The following is an 18,297-nucleotide window of genomic DNA, read 5'->3' as shown; positions in this document are numbered from 1 at the left end:
TCCCTTCTCCGGCTGCTGCTCCTGCCTCCGCCTCCTCTTTCTCCTCTTTCTCCTCCTCCTCCTCCTCCTCCTCTTGCACATCGTGCATGCCCAGCAGCGGCAGCAGAGGCGGCAGCAACAACAACAAAAAGCTCGCAGCGGCAGCGGCAGCCCAGCCTGGAGCGGCTCTCTCCTCCGACCCGGATCGAGGGAGGCTGAAGCAACTCTGCTGGCCCCCAGCCCCCAGCCGGCCACCTCCTCCGCCACCTCCTCGCCGCCGCCTCCTCCGGGCGCTGCCAGCGGACGCTGCCTTGCAACATGCCGAGGAGGAAACAGCAAGCGCCCCGGCGCGCAGCAGGTACGAGCCAGGCGATCCCCCCACATCCTCTCTTCCCAGAATCTGCCACTCCAGGTTAGATTCCGCCCTGCACCCCGCTCCTCTCTTGACCGCTGGTTAGCCAGCCTCTCTTTCGCTCCTTCTCTCTCCCACGATTTAGGAAGCAGGGTGGGGTTGTGGGGGATTGGTTGGTGGGAATAGCCACCCTCTCAGCGCCTTACTTTTGATTTTATTGGGGCTGAGACCCTTGGATTCCGGAGCTTTGGGGCACTTTCCTGAACTGTGCATCAGCTGGGTGACTTGTACAAAGAGGGCCGTTGGGGTCCTCTTTGGCTTCCCCACCGCCTTCCTGGTTCCCTCTCCCAGTTTTTCACCCCAAATGTTATTTATTTATGGTTTCTTGTGCCAGAGGAGGTGGTTTGGCAGGCGGCACAGAGAGACGCTTAGGACCATGTGGATAAAATTCCTTCACCCAACTTTCTTTCTTTGCCTTTGGGGGTGACACCGAGAGAGGGGGGCACCACCACCAGACGCCCTCTTCTTTCTGAATGGGCACTTCCTTTGACACCCTCCACGCTATTGATTTCTAATTTATAAGACTAAGCTGCACAGGAAACTAGAGCAAAGGGAAAAAAGGGGGAAAAACGGTTCTGGATATTGTTAGATGGTTGTCAAGAATCTTTTTTTACATTCCTTTTTACACTTGCCAGAGTTTGTTTTTTAGGATATCCATATACTATTCCCTTTTAACTTTTTTTTTTTTTAAAAAAGAAACTGGTGCACTTTATTTACCATCAGCAGTGCTAGCTCTTGTTAAATTTGCAAACCGGATATTTTTGTGTGTGGAAAGGCCAGGTTTGCAAAACAAATACTTCTTCCTTCCTCCATGCCTTCCTTTTAAAAACAAAACACCAAACCCCTTACCTTTTATTTTTGCAGCCCTTTTTAAGGCAAGGGGTGGGTGGAGATCTGGGTCTGGAGCAGAGTTTCCTTGGCCTGTTGCCATCCTTGATTTGATGGCTGATTGATTGCCTGTCATCCAGTTGCCTTTGATCTATTCATTCCCAATAAACCTCAATAAATCACTTGCCATGGTAACGCCAGACTCTGTATGACATCACGCACGTGGCCTGTCAGCTCTGCCAGTGCAACTTTCAGGGTTTCTGGTTTGCTTTAGTTGGGGTGGCATGGACGGAGAGAGTTGATTAGGGCAGATCTTCTTGCACTGGAAGGTGCCCTCCTTGCAGAGTACTGAAGGGGAGAGGATCAGTATTCTGTGGATATTTAAGTGTGGGAGATGAAGTTCTTGTAATCTTTAGGAAGCAGACATATGCAAGGTATGCTGGAGTGCCTTTTGATTTTGAAGTGGTTGTCGTCCTATGTTTAACCAAGGAGTTTATCATTTCTTGTGGCAATGAGAAGGAAGGTATACTTCTCAACAGCATCTTCTCAGAAATGGCTTGGTCTACAAAATAACCAGGCAGGCAGGCAGGCTGGCTGGCTGGCTCTCATGGGCGATAAGTTTGATTTTTCTCGAAATGAATCATCATGCATGGCATACATGCATCTTAACTTCATTCCTACATATCCATTTCCCCCAAAGCATGCCTCACCGATCGCCTTCCTTTCTTGAAGTAGTGATAGGAAGAAACTCTTTGTTTCCTCCTTGCAACACTTTAGCACTTTGCTCAGGAGCTGGGAAGTTAAGGAAAAGTTTCTGTTTGTAACAAACACGATGACGTAGGCACCTATCCCGTCTTTTGCCTTTCAGATGAATGCGAAGAAATGCTTGAAAGGTGAATTCAGAAGTTTCCCTTAACAATGATTAATTTCAGTGGAAAGGAAATATCTTCCAGGAGGTTCAGGCCTGTTCCTCAGGGCTAAACCAAGTTTTGAACTTGCAGTGTTCAGGAAAGGAAAGTCTCCAGACCTCTGCTGGAATTGGGGTTGGGCTGTGCGTTCTGCTGAACCTTTATATTTTGAGGCATGCTTTCTTCTTTATATATATATGCAGTTCTCACAAACAATTTACGATGTGTGCTGCACTGAGCAAAAGTGAAATCTCTCCTAGCTAACATCAGTGCAGATTTTGAATAAAGCTGAGCACCTTTGGCTGAAGCATTTAAATCACTTTTAAAAAATAAAATAAAAAGGAAAACTAATATAGCAGCATTTTTTTTTAATGAAAAGAAAGAAAAGAGCTTTCCAATGTAAAGTATCAGGTTATTTAAGAAATATTCATTAACAAAAAAAAGGGAGTTCGGGACTAATAGGAGATGGAAGAATGGATTTGCTCTATCAAAATGACCCGTCAAAACGACTTTGTTTCATATTTGATTTAATTGTCTCTCTCCTGACAGGCACATTTATCAATAGCTTAATGGTCAATCAGAAGTTGGCAGAGTGAATGCTTTCATTCTTTCTCATACACTTGCCTTGCCTTTACTTTATCAAAATGCCTTTGGCTAATGGATATAGGGAGTGGGGGCAGAGAATGAATGAGATCTGCTTATTTAAGGCAAGTGGAACAAAACTATGCTGTTGGTATAGGAAAAAATAGCCGAGGAGCTTATTATTATTATTATTATTATTATTATTATTATTATTATTATTATTATTATTATTATTATTAAAAAACCATTTGATGCAGCAGAAAGTTTTTTTAAAAAAATGTTTTCTTTTCTTCTTTATTTAACAGCTGCAACTTGTAAGGTCCATGACTGCTTTTGTGGTATACTCAGAGCGATGACAAATTTATTGCTTTGTACTGATAGAGCAAAGAGGAGAAAAAACGGGGGGGGGGGTAGAGGGAGAGTATGTGTGTTGGAGAGAGGAGACATACACATTACATATCCCTTGATTCGTCACTCAGGAAATCCAGTCTCCAGCAACCTTGAGAATACTCTAGGAAAAAAAAAATCCCCCTCCAAACTGAAAGGTCCGCTCAGCCATAAAAAAAGAAAAGTTGTTTTGCCAGCTTCATTAGTGTTCACCTAATTAGCTGTAAACCTGATGGATTCCTGACAGCTTTAATGATTGGAGATGACAAGCTCCACGCAGTGTCATCCAGCGGAATTAGGTTTGGAGCTAGTTTGATGTAATCAAGTTGATATTACACAGTCCTGGTTGCCTTTAGTTGTGCATTAACTCAATTTTCTGCTGCAGGTGACAAATGGGCTTTGGTACCTGGATAATCATGTCATAGGAATTAGGGCCCTCGTAATGGTCTGGAGTTGAATAACAACAACAAAGGACTCTCGGCAGCGTAGAGAGAGCTTGCAGCAGGTATTGCAGACAGGTGCGCAAATCCTTCATGTCTAGCCCAAGTGTGAACACCACAAGGGAGAAGACTAAAGCTGTCTTGAAGAATCAGAGAAATCTGTAAAAATGATGGTGTCTGCTTGTTTACTTTAGGACTTGGGTTGAGTAGGGTGGATGAGAGGAGAGGGGATGGAGGTGCTGAACGGGGTTTCTAAGAGGTACCAAAAGGTTTTATTTGGATAGCATTCTCCCCCCCCCCAAATTTTCATCATTTAAGTTGGAAAATGGTGTGTGCTGAGAAAGGGAACAGCATTTATTGCTGATTAGGAAAGTGTGGAGATTCTGGATTTAACAGAGGCCATTCTAGTTCATGCGAGCCATAATTATCTCACTTGGAATTACAAGCTTCCACATATTGCTTAAAAAAAATAAAATCTCCCTCTTTCAACGATTGAGAAAAGATTATTGCTGGTTCCTTTTCAGGTGGGGTTGGACATGATGGCTGGGAATTGTAAAGGTCCCCTAGAACTGCTTCCAGACTGCCATTATAATACACATTGAACTCAGTGGGGCTTGTTTCTGAGTAGGCATGTATAGGGCTGCGTGGCTAAAGATGCAGCTCACCTTGGTGTTGTTATGGTGGAATTAGAGATTTCTCGCTTTGCACCCTGAGGATGTTGCCACCCCACCTTCAAACAATAAGGCAGAGCAAATCTGATCTGAGGCCTTGAAAAATTACAGCAAAGGCTTCAGGTGTGATCCAGAATACTTAACACCAATGGGAATTATGTCATGGATTTCAGTGCTATGTGGATTCCACCATCAGCTCTGCAAAATATGCTTTATTTCCCACAACTGTACCTGTAGTTCTATTAATATCCTTAAATTGACTTCTGCTCCTGAAAAGGACTTAAGTCAGCAGGAAAAGGTACAAATAGAAATAGATGGATTTTAGTTTACTTCCCTCCCATGGAAACCTCTTTGGTTATCAGAGATCACAGTGAAATTTGCAAGTTCTTATAGCCTTGGTGGCGGTAGGAGATAATCTGCCATACAGGCTGAATTATAATGCTTAGGTCTTCAGGTGAAATACAGAATTTGGGAATATGAGTTCAGGAAGTTGAGTGTAACCCCTAAAAAAAGTTTGTACACCACAAGTAGTGTGTGTGTGTGTGTGTGTGTGTGTGTGTGTGTGTGTGTGTGTAGAACTGCATGCTGTGATAAAGTAAACTCTCTTCCTGAGTCCCTCCAGCCTCAGCCTCTGGGACTTTCCTTTGCTTACAAACCTGCCACATATTTCTCTGTGGGGCACAGAGTCTTCTTAGCTGACAAAATGATTAGTTATGGTTAAGGTTGTCCTTTGCAGCCCCTTACCCCTCAAAATAAAATTTAAAAGTGTGGGAAACAATGAGCAAAAGGAGGTAAGGGAGAGAGTGGAGCGTAAACCTTTGAAAAAGGAAGGAAGTCCTGATTCCAGTGAATGGCTTGTTGGGAAAGGGAATTTTCTAGAATCAGCTGCCACTGCTCCCATTAGCTTGACAGCTGTCAATTAGCCCTTCAGTAGTCTCCTGGGCCACAGTTTATTGCGTGCAGTTGATGTTGTCATTTTGTTCTCCGTTTTGCCTTGAGCACTATGATGAGCTGGAGTGAAATAGTCAATAACTGATGTATCAGCAGTTATTTCTTAAATTGGCTCACAAGTCTGCATTTCCCCCCTTTTTTATAGTAAAGATTGTTTTGTAAAGTGATTAGAATGAATTGTGACTGCTACAGGGTTATGGGAAATGTGGTCTAGCTTGGGGGGGTGTTAGAAGGATTATTTTTGGTGCCTTTTTTTTTTTTTTGGTCTAGGCTGTTTTCAGGATCAGTGTGAATGTGAATGCATTAAAGGAAAGAGAGGGGAAGAGAGCACACGACCGAGAGCATCTTCAGAGGAAAGTGCAAAGGAAATTGTGAAGGGTACAAGCTGCACACTTAGATGCATGCATATGGAATAGTGAAAGTGCGAATAAAAATAAATTTATTTGCCATTGAGGGGGGGGGTGGGAGAGAGGGAGAGAGTCTGCCCTGTAGCTTTTTACATAAACCTTGCAAGCATCGCCTCAAAACTGTGCAGCAATCCATATTTTAACCCGTTGTTTTGGCCAGTCTGAAGACAATCCTAGCTACAGTGATTCCATTTGCAAATTCTTAATATTAGACCTACTGTCTTTCAAAACAAAAAATAAAATAACAAGCAAACCAAAATGCCTCAGCGTTATTCAGGAAAGTAGGTGTATGTTTGCGCTCTAACAGTGGGCTATAAAGCAACAGATTTAAACCTTACATTATTTACAAAACCAATTAGTATCATGTTCAGGACCACCCACTTCCAGGTATTCAAGGCTTTGAATTCTTTCCATTATTCTGTTGCACCCCAAATTGGGGTTTTCTCTGTTGAAGGGTTAGAGTTTTCCTTTTTTAAAAAAGAGAGAAAGAAAGAAAAACCCTGAAAGGTGAATACAATATATTGTATTTAATAACAATGATATGGACTGGTACATCCAGACAGATAATATGCAGTTGTAATTAGACTGAATAGACAGGCATTCATTTTTAAATTTTTTGACACATGCATAAAATAGTCATATAATAAGATAAGATGACAATTTTATGTTAGGTTGATAAAGTGTCCCGATACATGCATTTAAATGTCTGTAAGCCCTTTTTTATCCAGACAGATTAATTCTAGTTTTTCAGCATTTGCAGAGTCATTAAATTAATTTCCAGAATCCCACTAAACAAGTGAATTTTTGTGTGTTTCACTTACATACAGGGGTGGAGACTGGAATCATTGTGGTTAGGCTTTTTTGTTTGAGTATTTCTGCATTGAAAACAAAGTAAAAAAAGAAAGAAAGAAAGAAAGAAAGAAAGAAAGAAAGAAAGAAAGGAGAGATATTCTCCACAAAGAGCAGACTTAACCCCCCCCCATATAAGATTATTTTGAAGGACACCATAGAATTTATTGCCAGTAAAGTTGCTATCTAAAAAGGAAAGGAATATTTATATATATGTATGCAAGGATGTGTTTAGCTACCCATAATTTTGCCAACGAAAGATGCTTTAAGTTCATTGGAGATGGGAAGAATTCATCAGCCGTGTAGTCGTATGTCCTTAAGGGGGGGGGAGCAGAGACTTCATCAAAGGGATCCTGAACGCTCGCCAGCATTATACACCATCTCATTAGCTTCGTTACAAGGGGAGGGGTGGCTTTACCCAAATAATGAACTTGAAGAATAATTTATTATTTCATATTGCGAGGTTACATTCCAATTAATCAGAGTTCTCTTTCCTTCGCTTACAAGAAAGTCTTTAGAATACAGGTGAGTTCTCCACTGCAGCAATTCTGGCAGATTCTACCATAGATTCTACCTCATTCCAGAATGCCACCAACACACTTCTTCATTTTAAACCAGCCAGTGAAAATACAACTGTACTTGACGGTTCTTGCAATAATACTCAGGTTGTGGTGGTTGTCATTAAAAAAGTTATTTGCTGTAAGGGCCTAATTTGTGTGTGTGTGTTTTGCTGATCCATGTTGGCCCTCAAATAAAAGCTTCTTTTTTTAACAAGCTTATAGCACAAATCAAGAGGTCAAAAGGGCAGCTGCATAATCCTGCTCCGAAGAGATGTAACATAATGTATGAAGTGATGGACCAAATTCTGGACCAGCACCACACATTTCTGGTGTTCGTTTTTCTTTTCATATTCCATTTCCATCATTAAGCTGGGCTCTCTCTCTCTCTCTCTCTCTCTCTCTCTCTCTCTCTGGGTCTTCTGTGTTCTTTGTAGGATGCAGGTTGCATGAAACAGGCCATTTTTTAATGAACAATTTAATGTAAATGGGTTCTGAATTTAAATTAATATTAATGAAGCTTTGAGTGAATTTATTTTGCATACACAAAGAGTTGTAACTCTTTCACCCAAACACTCTTGTCTGGATCTGCTAACACATTTGATGGGCAGGCTGGTTAGCTTTTAATTTTGTATGTGTTTGTGTATTATTGTGTGTGTTTTTTTAATCGATTATACCACTTTGGTCTTGCTCTTAGCACAGCATCAAGCAGAGCATCCTCTTGGTTTAAACACACACACATACACCTGTGCTCATCTTTGCAGTTTACATTTTTTTAGTAACTCTTGTCTTTCTCTTCCTCTTCCTACAATTTAGACTTTAGTCATGCATTGATGCCTTGGGAAATTGATTCGAACATTAGTTAGCAGAGTCGAGATGTTTTCTTCTTACCTCTAATGCATTATGTATCTCGGAATGATGGGATGTTCTATAATTAATTCTGTTAGATGTAATTGCTATAATCACTTTGATGCTACACATAATAAGAGTAATATGGTAAGCATATGAAAAAATATAAACACCTTATTGTAACGCTTTTGAGTCAAGGGCTTAACATACATACACAACCATACACAAACCAACCCCATCGGTCCTTATTTTGCTTTGCACTTTATTTTTCCTTTCTTAGGCAAAGGTGACCTTTTAATTTTACATTTCCTACCCTCTGACAAGGGAATTCTAGAAAACATGAAAAAGTTTTTCCGCGGTGGCCAGAGCTCACTTTTACGTGAATATTATCGCTCAGTTCAAAAGATCAGCCAACTCAACTGTTCCTTGGCAGCATATAAGACACAACAATATTAGCATATATCTCCTGAATGAAGAGGCAAAACGGTACATGCTGTTGTAACCCAGTTGTAAACGATGCGGAAATCGTATCACATGCGCCTTCTCTTGTAATGAGGAATTCTGGGAAACATGAGAGATGAGAACTGGATATATAACTAGAGAGAAAGAGAGAGAGGAAGAGAGAGAGAGAGAAATGATTGCATCATTTCCAAAAGGGGAAAAAAACAGAGACAGAATATGTTTCTCCATCCCTTATTTTTAACTTCCTTTCTCTCTCCCTCTTTAATGAATAGTGGTGAATTATGCCTTTGAAAAATAGTTGTACATAAGCAGGAAGTGGAAACAAAGATGGCTAATAGGGCAGGGTGTGCACAAAGATCCTAGTTTCTGAAAGAAAGATGTTTAATAAGACCATCTCTCTTAATGAGCTGCACACTATGCTTAATGCTGCAAAGGTCACTTGATTTTACGATCCGCCCTCAACTGCGACTTTGTAGGTTTCATCCTCAATTTATATTTTACTGCCTTGTGTTTTCTGAGAGGTTAAGTGTGCAAAGAGTGCCTCTGATAGGAGGTGCAGAGGAAATTAGACCCAAATTTGCGTCTGCGTGTATGGCAAGAGATTTTTTTTTTTTAAAAAAACAAGGGCTCTCCTTCCTCGCCTTTCCATTTTTCAATATTGCAAAACGAGTCCTTTTGTTGACGGAGGGAGGACAGAGAGGAGATTTTAACTTCTGTAAGCTGAACAAACAAAACCCAAACCACCCTCTTAGTGAATTGTTGTCAGTCGAGAGCAGAATGGAACAGGGGAGCGTCTTCTCCTCCTTTTTTCTGAAGTATCTCTGGGACTGGGCTATGCGCCTGCAAGCCCCTTTCCTGCTAGGTCAACCTCTGTTGCTGGAGGGCCAGATCTCAGCGGGGGTCTCCCGAACGCGCCTGAGAGTGGCAGCCATCAGTCACCCATCTGTGACATGGAGTCTGTTTTTGATGGCAGGGATAATAAAAAGGCCCTGGGAACTGCAGAGGCCCTTGTAATCAGGGCCAGCACTGACATCCTTCTCAACTTTTGACAGCTTCTTCCTTTTCTCTTTTCACCGCCAAGACTGTCTCAACTGGATTTTTTTTCTTCTCTCTCTCTCTCTCTCTCTCTCTCTCTCTCTCTCGTTTCATGTACTTGATCAGTCTCAGATGCTGGGATCTTTTTTATTTTTTATTTCCAGGAGGGAGGGTTTGAGTGTTTCTTTTTGGGGTTGCGGGCTGGGCAGGTGTGAGGGGGAAGCCTGCAAATATATATATATATATATATATATATATATATATATATGACTGTGGGCCTGTTGCTAATTAATGTTCCTCCATAAGATTCTGTCGGAGTTGAGTAATGTTTTTGATCTTTATGCCTGATAACTGCATACTTAATGAGATTTCAAAGCTGTGAGTGCAGCTCCCTACAATTATTGACAGATGCCTCTTCTTTGCCATTGGGTTCAGCTTCATAAATCCTCTTGCAGTAATGAGGTTCAGAAGTGCCACCCTGCCAGTGAGCTAATGAAAGGGGGGAGGGGAGGGGGGAGGGACGAAGGGGGAGGGATGGGGGGGAGAAACTCTCGCGTCTGCCTGACACATTTTTTCCCCTTTAAAATTTACTATGCCGGTGTCAAGCTGTGGGACAATTACTTCAAACATGCTAATTTTTATCTTGCTTTTTTGTGTGTGTGCCAGGCAAAGATTGTGGCCTCTGTTTCATCCCTCCCTTTTCCCCTCTTTCTCTCTCGTGCCCTCTAATAATAAATGAAAATTGCATATAACATTTTTTTTTTTAAAAAAAAGCATGGATCTGAACTGTTGAGGGCTTTGATAGATATGTGTTCTCCTCTCTCACTTTCCCTCAGTTGTTGTTTTTGGGTCGGGTGGGGGGAAGCTTGCAGTCAATCAGAGCATTTTTTTTTCTTTTTAAAAAAGAGGGGGGGGAGAATCTAAAGGGCACAGGGAGGATGAAATAAAAATAAAACAAAGCAGGAGGGAGGGAAGGAAGGAGAGGAGGGGACGGGATGGGAGAGGGAACCCAACAAACTCCTTGGGCCTCCTGTCAGTTTCCCCCTAACCGAACAACTTGAAACATCGTAGATTTCATTTTAGAGTTCAGAAAACGAAATCCTGGTGGAGAATGGCTGTGCTGTGCCAAACAGTCGATTTCCTTTTCAGCAGAGCCATATATCACTGACCCACCCTTCCCTCGTGACAGAATGACAGGTGTCATTTATCAAATGGGGTCTGCCAAACAGCAGGGAAGGGGTGTGTGTGTGTGTTTTCATGGGGGGGGGGAGGTTTGGAAACAGCACAAGAATGGTGTGCGTTTTGGGGTGTGTGTGATGCTGTCTGTTTCCCTTCACAGCAGCGCTGCTATTTTGGGGGAGATTGTTAAAACAGTTCAGCGGGTGTGTGCTTTGCAAGATCCAAACCAGCATCTGTATCTACCTGCTAAACCCTGTTGTTGAAGTACACTCCCCCCCCGCCCGCCCACCCCTTCGTCCCCATATGTGGATTTCCTTATATATGGGAGGAGGAGGGAGCTGGCTGACAGGTATCATTCAGAGGGCCCCAGCTTGCTGGCTGGGGGTTGTGTAAATGAATATAGGGGCTCTCAGTTTCACATGATTCAAACGTGCATTGTTGAAGATGGATGTTCCTTAAAAAAAGATTGATGATGGATATCGGGCTTGTGGCACCATTTATCATTTTGAATATTATTTAGACTTACCGTGTAAAGCTGTAACTTGAGAGTTGGATGAGCTGGGCAGGAGGGAGGCCTAGGATGTGCCTGTTTTTGATGGATGGCTTTGCGCTCTTTCTCTCCCCCCCCCACCGCCCCATTGTTTCCTACCAGATACCAGCCGGTCATTATAGGAGTGCCTCACTATTGTATTTTAGGGGCCTGCGGGGTGCTATATGTATGTATATAAAAGGAAAATAGTGTTCAAGATGAAAGGAGTCAGATCATTTCAAAGGCAATGACAGTAACCCTGCGAGGGATAGATGGAGACTTTGCAGCAACATTTCCTAGGCAGTGGAATTCAGAGTCAGTTTAGGGGTTCTTATCCGGGCGAAACGTCTGAGGAATTTCAAGGCATGCCAAACGAGTTTGAATAAGGTGAATCGAAGGTTTTGTAGATCCCTAAACAGAAGAAAAAGCATGAGGTAGCAAGAGGTCAAGACCCAATATATTTTGCCTCTTAAGCTAGAGCACCCTGATCCCTGCCCCAGACTCTGAGTCAAGGTGAAGCATATCTGAGATCAGTCAAATTATTTTTGGCATCTGAAAATCCTACAAGTCTCTCTCTCTCTCTCTCTCTCTCTCTCTCTCTCTCTCTCTCCCCCCCCCCCCGGTAGTAAGAAAACCACAACAATAAATGAAATAGCTAAGAATTTCTTTCCCTTTTCATGACACCTAAAATCTGCTGCCTGAGGGGGCTGTCTCACTCTGCCTTATGGTTGAGCTGGCCCTTTTGAACAGAAAGGGAGAATTCTTTTAAAAACAACCTCTGTGTGGTCTGTAACTGAGTCCAAATGGACTGTCAAAGGGAAACCTCTCATGGACCTCAATGTGGAAAATGTTGCTTGATCATACTTAAGATGGTCCAATTTTCTTTCCTTGAGTTCTTGATTCTTTGTGATGCCTTCAAGTCATGTTATAAGCCTGGCCTCAGACCACCTTTTGTCCATCGGGTTAGTGAATCATTGAAAAATTATTGATATGTACTTAAAATGGTAGTTTTGGAATTATGGACAGTAAACTCAATGCACATACATCTTTTAAAATTGGGAATGATTCAGTTACTACAGCCCAACTACTTGAAGGGTTAAGCATGCAGTTGGAAGCCATCAGAGAGAGTCTTCATTCACAAAGCATTTTGTTCCTGGCGTTTCCCTAAAGTTTTGTCTCTGTTTTACAGTTGAGCTTTCACACAGTGCAAAAAAAAAAAAATCCAGTTCTGAAAAACTAATGGAATATAGCACATGTTGAGGGCTCATTTTGTGGCCACTTGACTCCAGAAAAAAAAATCTGCTTGCAGTCTCTTTAAGCCGCAAAATCGCAGAAGTAAAGTGATGAGATTCGGAGCAGTGTACCTGCAACACAGTTCTTTCCTGACTGTTCTGTGTGTGAATCATGGGGAAACAGAAGCACACATGTGCAAAAAGGGTGGGGGAGTGGCAATATGGTCCAATGATTGTCTGTGTGTCATATCGCGCTCATTGGTGTGTATGAAATTTCGCGCGACATGCCGGAATGTTGAAGAGAAGAAGAAGAGTTTGGATTTGATATCCCACTTTATCACTACCCGAAGGAGTCTCAAAGTGGCTCCTTTCCCTTCCTCCCCCACAATAAACACTCTGTGAGGTGAGTTGGGCTGAGAAACTTCAGACAAGTGTGACTAGCCCAAGGTCACTCAGCAGCTGCATGTGGAGGAGCGGAGATGCGAACCTGGTTCACCAGATTACGAATCTACCGCTCTTAACCACTACACCACACTGGCTCTCCCCAGTCGTTCAAAAAGCTACAGTTCCATAATGCAGCAGGTACTTGCGCTGTGAGAACATCATTAGAAAACAGGACAAAAGTGCTAACACAATATTCCCCATGTCTGGATGCACCCTGACTCAGACCATTTGTTCCTCTAGCTCATTATTTTTTTATTTCAGGCACATCCAGTTGGGCCTTAGATTGTGGGTTTTTTCTGCAACAAGTTCTGAACACAATAATAGCACATGAGTGGTGGATTTGTTCCGTTTTAGCCTGGAGAAGTGTTGCAGATAAATTCTGCCATTTTAATTACTGGGGGGGTGGGGGCGCGTTTCATGTAAAAAAAGCTAGGGCAAAAAATAATCTGGGGCAGTTGTGGTATAAAAGTTATGGGATGTGTACTGATTGGAAGTGGAGCAGTGTGACTGCCGCAAAACTTTTTCAGGCGCAGAGCAGTGTGATTGCGTGTGATGGCTCTGATAGCACCCAGAGCACAAATCATCATGGATGTGCAATAAAAAGGGTGTCTGGAGAGAGCCCTCTGACTGGCAGCAGTTGCAGATCTTTTTGACGTTCTGCACACAAAATACATGCCCTACCAATGAGCTACTAAGTACCGACTCTTGGAAATTTTGGAGAAGTTAGCCTGTGAAAAATATATGTGTGGTACAGTTTTTCACATGGTCTAGTCCTCCCAAACTCTAAATGTGGAGATGGCACATTTGAACACACCATAATGTTGAAAATTGTCTCCTTAGCGTGGACCGATTCCCTCAATGTATTGGCTTTCCATATGGAAATAACTTTTGACTGCCATCGGTATGCAGGCAAAAAAAGCAAGTTTTCTGCAATTGTATAGGAGAATTTCATTTCATGAGTGTGAATGGTTGTTTTGCAAATCCTGCAAGCACTCATTCTAAGCTGAGTCAAGTTTTAATTCTGCATATTGAGGATGGACATTTGGTATCATTGAGATCTTAAGTGAGAAAAATTATGTGGTTTCCTTTTGTGTTTGAACTGAATTTTGTATCTGACTGAATTTAGGGTGTTGTTTTTTCTCTACAGGTTGGACAAAAAAGTAAGTCAAGTTAAGGCTTGAGGCATTTTTAGATTTCAGGGCATGCAGGCTTAAATCTTTGTAGGGCAAAAATATCATTGGATCACAGAGCTGGAAGGTTCTGATGAGCAAAAAATGCCAACCAGTTCAGATCCTTTCTTAAGGCACAATTCTTTGAGCTACACAAGTATTCTGTGCAAATCTGTGCACATAATCGGCACCGCAGTGTACTACTGGCAGAGGCTAGGCAAACACACACACATACACACATTGTGCTAATATTCCTACAGATCAAATAGCTCCAGGTGGCCGAGTCAAGAATGCAAGTCACACTATCAAACTGAGAATCCCTCCTTTTATTTCACAGAACATAAGTTTAGATGGGAACTTTTTCTGGTTTAGCCCTTTGGGTGATATCCAGTGATAGTCATACTCATACCCTTTGAAAATTCTACTCTGAGTATGACTAACATATCCTATGGTGCTGAATAAGAAGCACACAAAAAAGAAAGTGCATTATTGCATGCATGAATAAAGCATTTATAAAAGGTGTTGTGGGGAGTTACAGCATGGTGGGGTTTTTTGTTTTTATTTTGATTAAGTATTCTGTGTTTTTAGATTGTGATTTTATCTTGTGAACCAGCCTGAGACCTGCAGGTATAGGGTGGCATACAAATTTGATAAATAATAATCATACACCGCCTTGTGTCAGGAATTGAACTCAGGACATTGGGTGGCAGGCATAGGTAGGGTGTGGTGAATGAATGTGCCCAGTTCCTGAGGAGGAAGAAGATGATTTTGGATTTGATATCCTGCTTTATCGCTACCCTAAGGAGTCTCAAAGTGGCTCACAATCTCCTTTCGCTTCCTTCCCCACAACAAACACTCTGTGGGGTGAGTGGGGCTGAGAGACTTTAGAGAAGTGTGACTGGCCCAAGGTCACCCAGAGAAGTGTGACTGGCCCAGCTGCATGTGGAGGAGCGGAGACGCAAACCTGGTTCACCAGATTACGAGTCCACCGCTCTCAACCACTACACCACACAGATGTATGTATGCTCAGAGTTAAAACCAAGCCTATGAGCAAGGCAGGGTGTGAATACTTATTTGCGCCACAGAATGAGATATGGCAGGCAGGGTAAGGAGTCTTTTCCATGGTGGTCCCCTAATTTTAGAATGCCTTCCTTAGAGAGGCTCACCTCTCAAGAAGGTCTGAAGCTTCTTGCTGCCTGGCAAAGACCTTTTTATTTCCACAGATGCTGCAAGATCATTTTAAGATACTCAACGTGTTACGTTCTGCTGTGGTGGTGTATGCTTCTGCGGCTGTTGGTTTTATTTAGTTAGTTTTGCACTGTGGCTGCTTTGCTTTATTTAATTTCTTGTCCACTTTTAGAGTGTTTTTATTACAAGTTGTGAATTGGGCCATATGCAATTGGCACAAATAAAATAAATATAAAAAATGTATATAACATTGCACAGGCACCTGTCCGTCTAACCTTGATGCTTATGAAGGCTATTGTCTCACCGAGAGGGGTATAAAAGTTAAGGTACTTCCACGGTAGAGAGGAAGTTAAAATTAGTTTCTTGTGTGATTTAATGTTTAGTAGAGACGTCTGGAAATAGGACATTTTTACCTATTCAGCCATGCACAGAGCAAATGTAAGAATGAAAAGCTGTCTTTGTGAATGCTATTGGTCAGGCCTTACTCATTCATGAGAGTATTAGTGTTTTTAAGGTACTGTCGTAAGAGCTATATGACTGAAATTTGGCAAAGGGTGTGCTTGTGTTTCAATATTTGCCCGTGTGTCATTATTAGTACATTTTAAAAAGTTCCTATCTGAGTTGCTCTGTGCTTTTTCTCCTTTGATCTTTAATTTGGCTCCTGAGCCCTTGTGTGCTAGATGAAGCTCTGTGTTCCCTATAATGGGGAATCTAAATGTGGCTATAACCTTTTCGCTTTTTGGCCAAAGTGGATAAAATTTGTAAGTATGGGAGCCCCTCTAGAGTCGATTAAGGAGACAAATAGCTCCAGGGTTTGGTTTCTTTTGCGAGGGAAATAATAATAATAAAAGATTCACTTTCCTTCATAATTTCTTATGGGGAGTAATAGGGAATTGTCTCTTGCTCTTTCTTATAATAAAATAATTAAGTGTTGGCGTAGTGGTGTGTATTCTTGCGTGCACATCTTTCTAATGCTCTGCAGTTTCACATAGGGTTTTGGTGCCCTCTGGCAGACCTTACAGATTTACTCTGTGTCGTCTGAGAGGCCACAAGTCTTCAATAGGCCTTACGATGTAATACTGTCTAGGACACAGCCTGTGGAATTCTGAACAGCCATGTGTTCCCCACCCGATTGAAGCTGAGCAGTGTAGGATTTCTTTAAAAAGCTAAAAATCTTAAATGATGCTTTTAACATTCTAAAAATAAAAGAAAATCCACTACCCTGCTAGAAAGAAAGATGAAAGAAAGAAAGAAAGAAAGAAAGAAAGAAAGAAAGAAAGAAAGAAAAAGAAAGAAAGGAAGGAAGGGAGCATTTCAGTGCTCTGCAGGCAACATTTTGGACAGTTTCACTTTTTGCAAACCCCATCACCCTCGGGAAACATAGAGATATATATTTAAAATACAGCTATTCTTTTTAGAAAGATAGAGTGAGGGATTAGGGTTAGGGGCCCTGATTAGACTTAGGGTGGTTTATTGACATCGTGCTTTGATTAAGGGAAGAAGAAGAGATCTTGCCTCATTATTTGGCCTGCACACAGAGCTTATATGCATTTCTGTTACAGTGGTACCTCGGGTTACAGACGCTTCAGGTTACATACGCTTCAGGTTACAGACTCCGCTAACCCAGAAATAGTACCTCGGGTTAAGAACTTTGCTTCAGGATGAGAACAGAAATTGTGGTGTGGTGGCAGTGGAAGGCCCCATTAGTTAAAGTGGTGTCTCAGGTTAAGAACAGTTTCAGGTTAAGAACAGACCTCCAGAACGAATTAAGTTCTTAACCAGAGGTACCACTGTATTTATATCTCTTACCCTAAGTTTAGGACATTAATTCCAACTCATAATAGTGTCCTGTGTTCGAACCGCAAATGAAGCGAGTGTGCTTTCTTCTCCTCTACCACATCGTTTGGCTGGGTGAAGAGGTTCTTGGTGTCATTCAGGAATGTTAACTCTGGAAATGGGACATTACACATGCAGCAGAACAAGAGGGGGCTGGCATTCTCCATTTCACATATTTTAATGCAGGGATGGCACCCTGTAGTCTGCAGGTATTAATGGACTCCAACTCCAATCAGCCCCAGTCAATATGGCCAGTGGTCAAGGGCAATGCGAGTTGTCATCAAAGCAACATCTGGAAGGTTGTAGATCCTTGCTGCTGTTTTAATGGTTTATTATAAGTGACAGGAAGGAACACGCCTATGTTGGCACTTCTGTGAATTTTGCAATGCAGTTCTCTAGCCAAGCAATTTGTACAAAAAATGCATATGCTAGGGTCAAGAGTGCAAAAAATGTTAGTGGAAATACTATACAGAATTGCTCTGCCCCCCCCCCCCAGCAGTTTATAATAACTGACAGTGAGGAACCTATATATTCTGGCAAGTTTTTCGTACATATGCTATAGTGAATGTACAAAATGGCATTATTCACAAAGGAATGTTAGTGATCTCTGGTGAATGTTCTATGTGTCCCAAATTATATACTTCTGAAACCTTTCTGGCATACCTGTTACAGTTATGTAAAGGTGACTATCAGTATTTACTGGTTCATATCTGCATTTTCAGACATTTGTGAAGCCCTTCAAGAATGATTGACTGCATTTTGAACAATCGCTGTCCCAGTTTGAATTTCACAGTAAACCATAGCTAAAACTCTGTTGTTTACCCAGACCTACTTGGACTTCGGAGAGTGCTGAGGGCAAACCTTGTGGTACGTCTAGAAAGAAACAAATCGTGAGACTAGGTCTGGATGTCATAGCAAATCAGACTGGCTGGCTTCCTTGAAGCATGGTGGCAACAGTGGGAGTGGGAAGCAGCACAGTGAGGATTTTTCAGCACTGTGCGCCCGGAATACTCCACGTTCACAGTAAACCATGGTTTGTTTCTAACTATGATTTAATGTGATGTGCAAACCAGGCCCCTGTAACTTTATGTACTGAAACCACTGCAAAATTCAGGTGAGCATTCCAACTAAAGTTGTTAGCAGATTTTATTCACCCTGCAAATACCTTGTTTTTTAGGGTCTAGTGGGACACAATGGTAGCACAGATTTGACAGTGACCTTGGGTGATCAAGTTTTAAAACTAGGGTCATTCTGCTGTTGTTTCTACTTAGATAGACCTATATGTGATATTTAAAGTTATTTTGATCCTGTCTTACACTGCCAGCATGCATGTGTGGAAGATAGAAACAGAGTTTTAAAGCAGCTTGTACCCAGCTTTTGAATCTACGGGCAGCTGAACAGGA

At 41.9% G+C, this 18,297-nt stretch overlaps 1 protein-coding gene across 1 annotated transcript in view; it reads left to right on the top strand.

Moving 5' to 3' along the window:
* The first annotated feature begins 240 nt into the window (after positions 1 to 240).
* The window catches only part of TSHZ3 (teashirt zinc finger homeobox 3), a 114,136-nt gene continuing 96,079 nt past the window's right edge, over positions 241 to 18,297 (top strand). Inside the window, exon 1 of the mRNA XM_082232882.1 lies at positions 241 to 337. Coding sequence (XP_082089008.1) covers positions 298 to 337 — 40 coding nt within the window. The 5' untranslated portion in view covers positions 241 to 297. The remainder of the gene's footprint in view (positions 338 to 18,297) is intronic.

Source organism: Podarcis vaucheri, assembly GCF_965113315.1.
Source record: "Podarcis vaucheri genome assembly, chromosome: 7".
Taxonomy (NCBI): domain Eukaryota; kingdom Metazoa; phylum Chordata; class Lepidosauria; order Squamata; family Lacertidae; genus Podarcis; species Podarcis vaucheri.
This window is presented reverse-complemented; position numbering and strand designations above follow the sequence as displayed.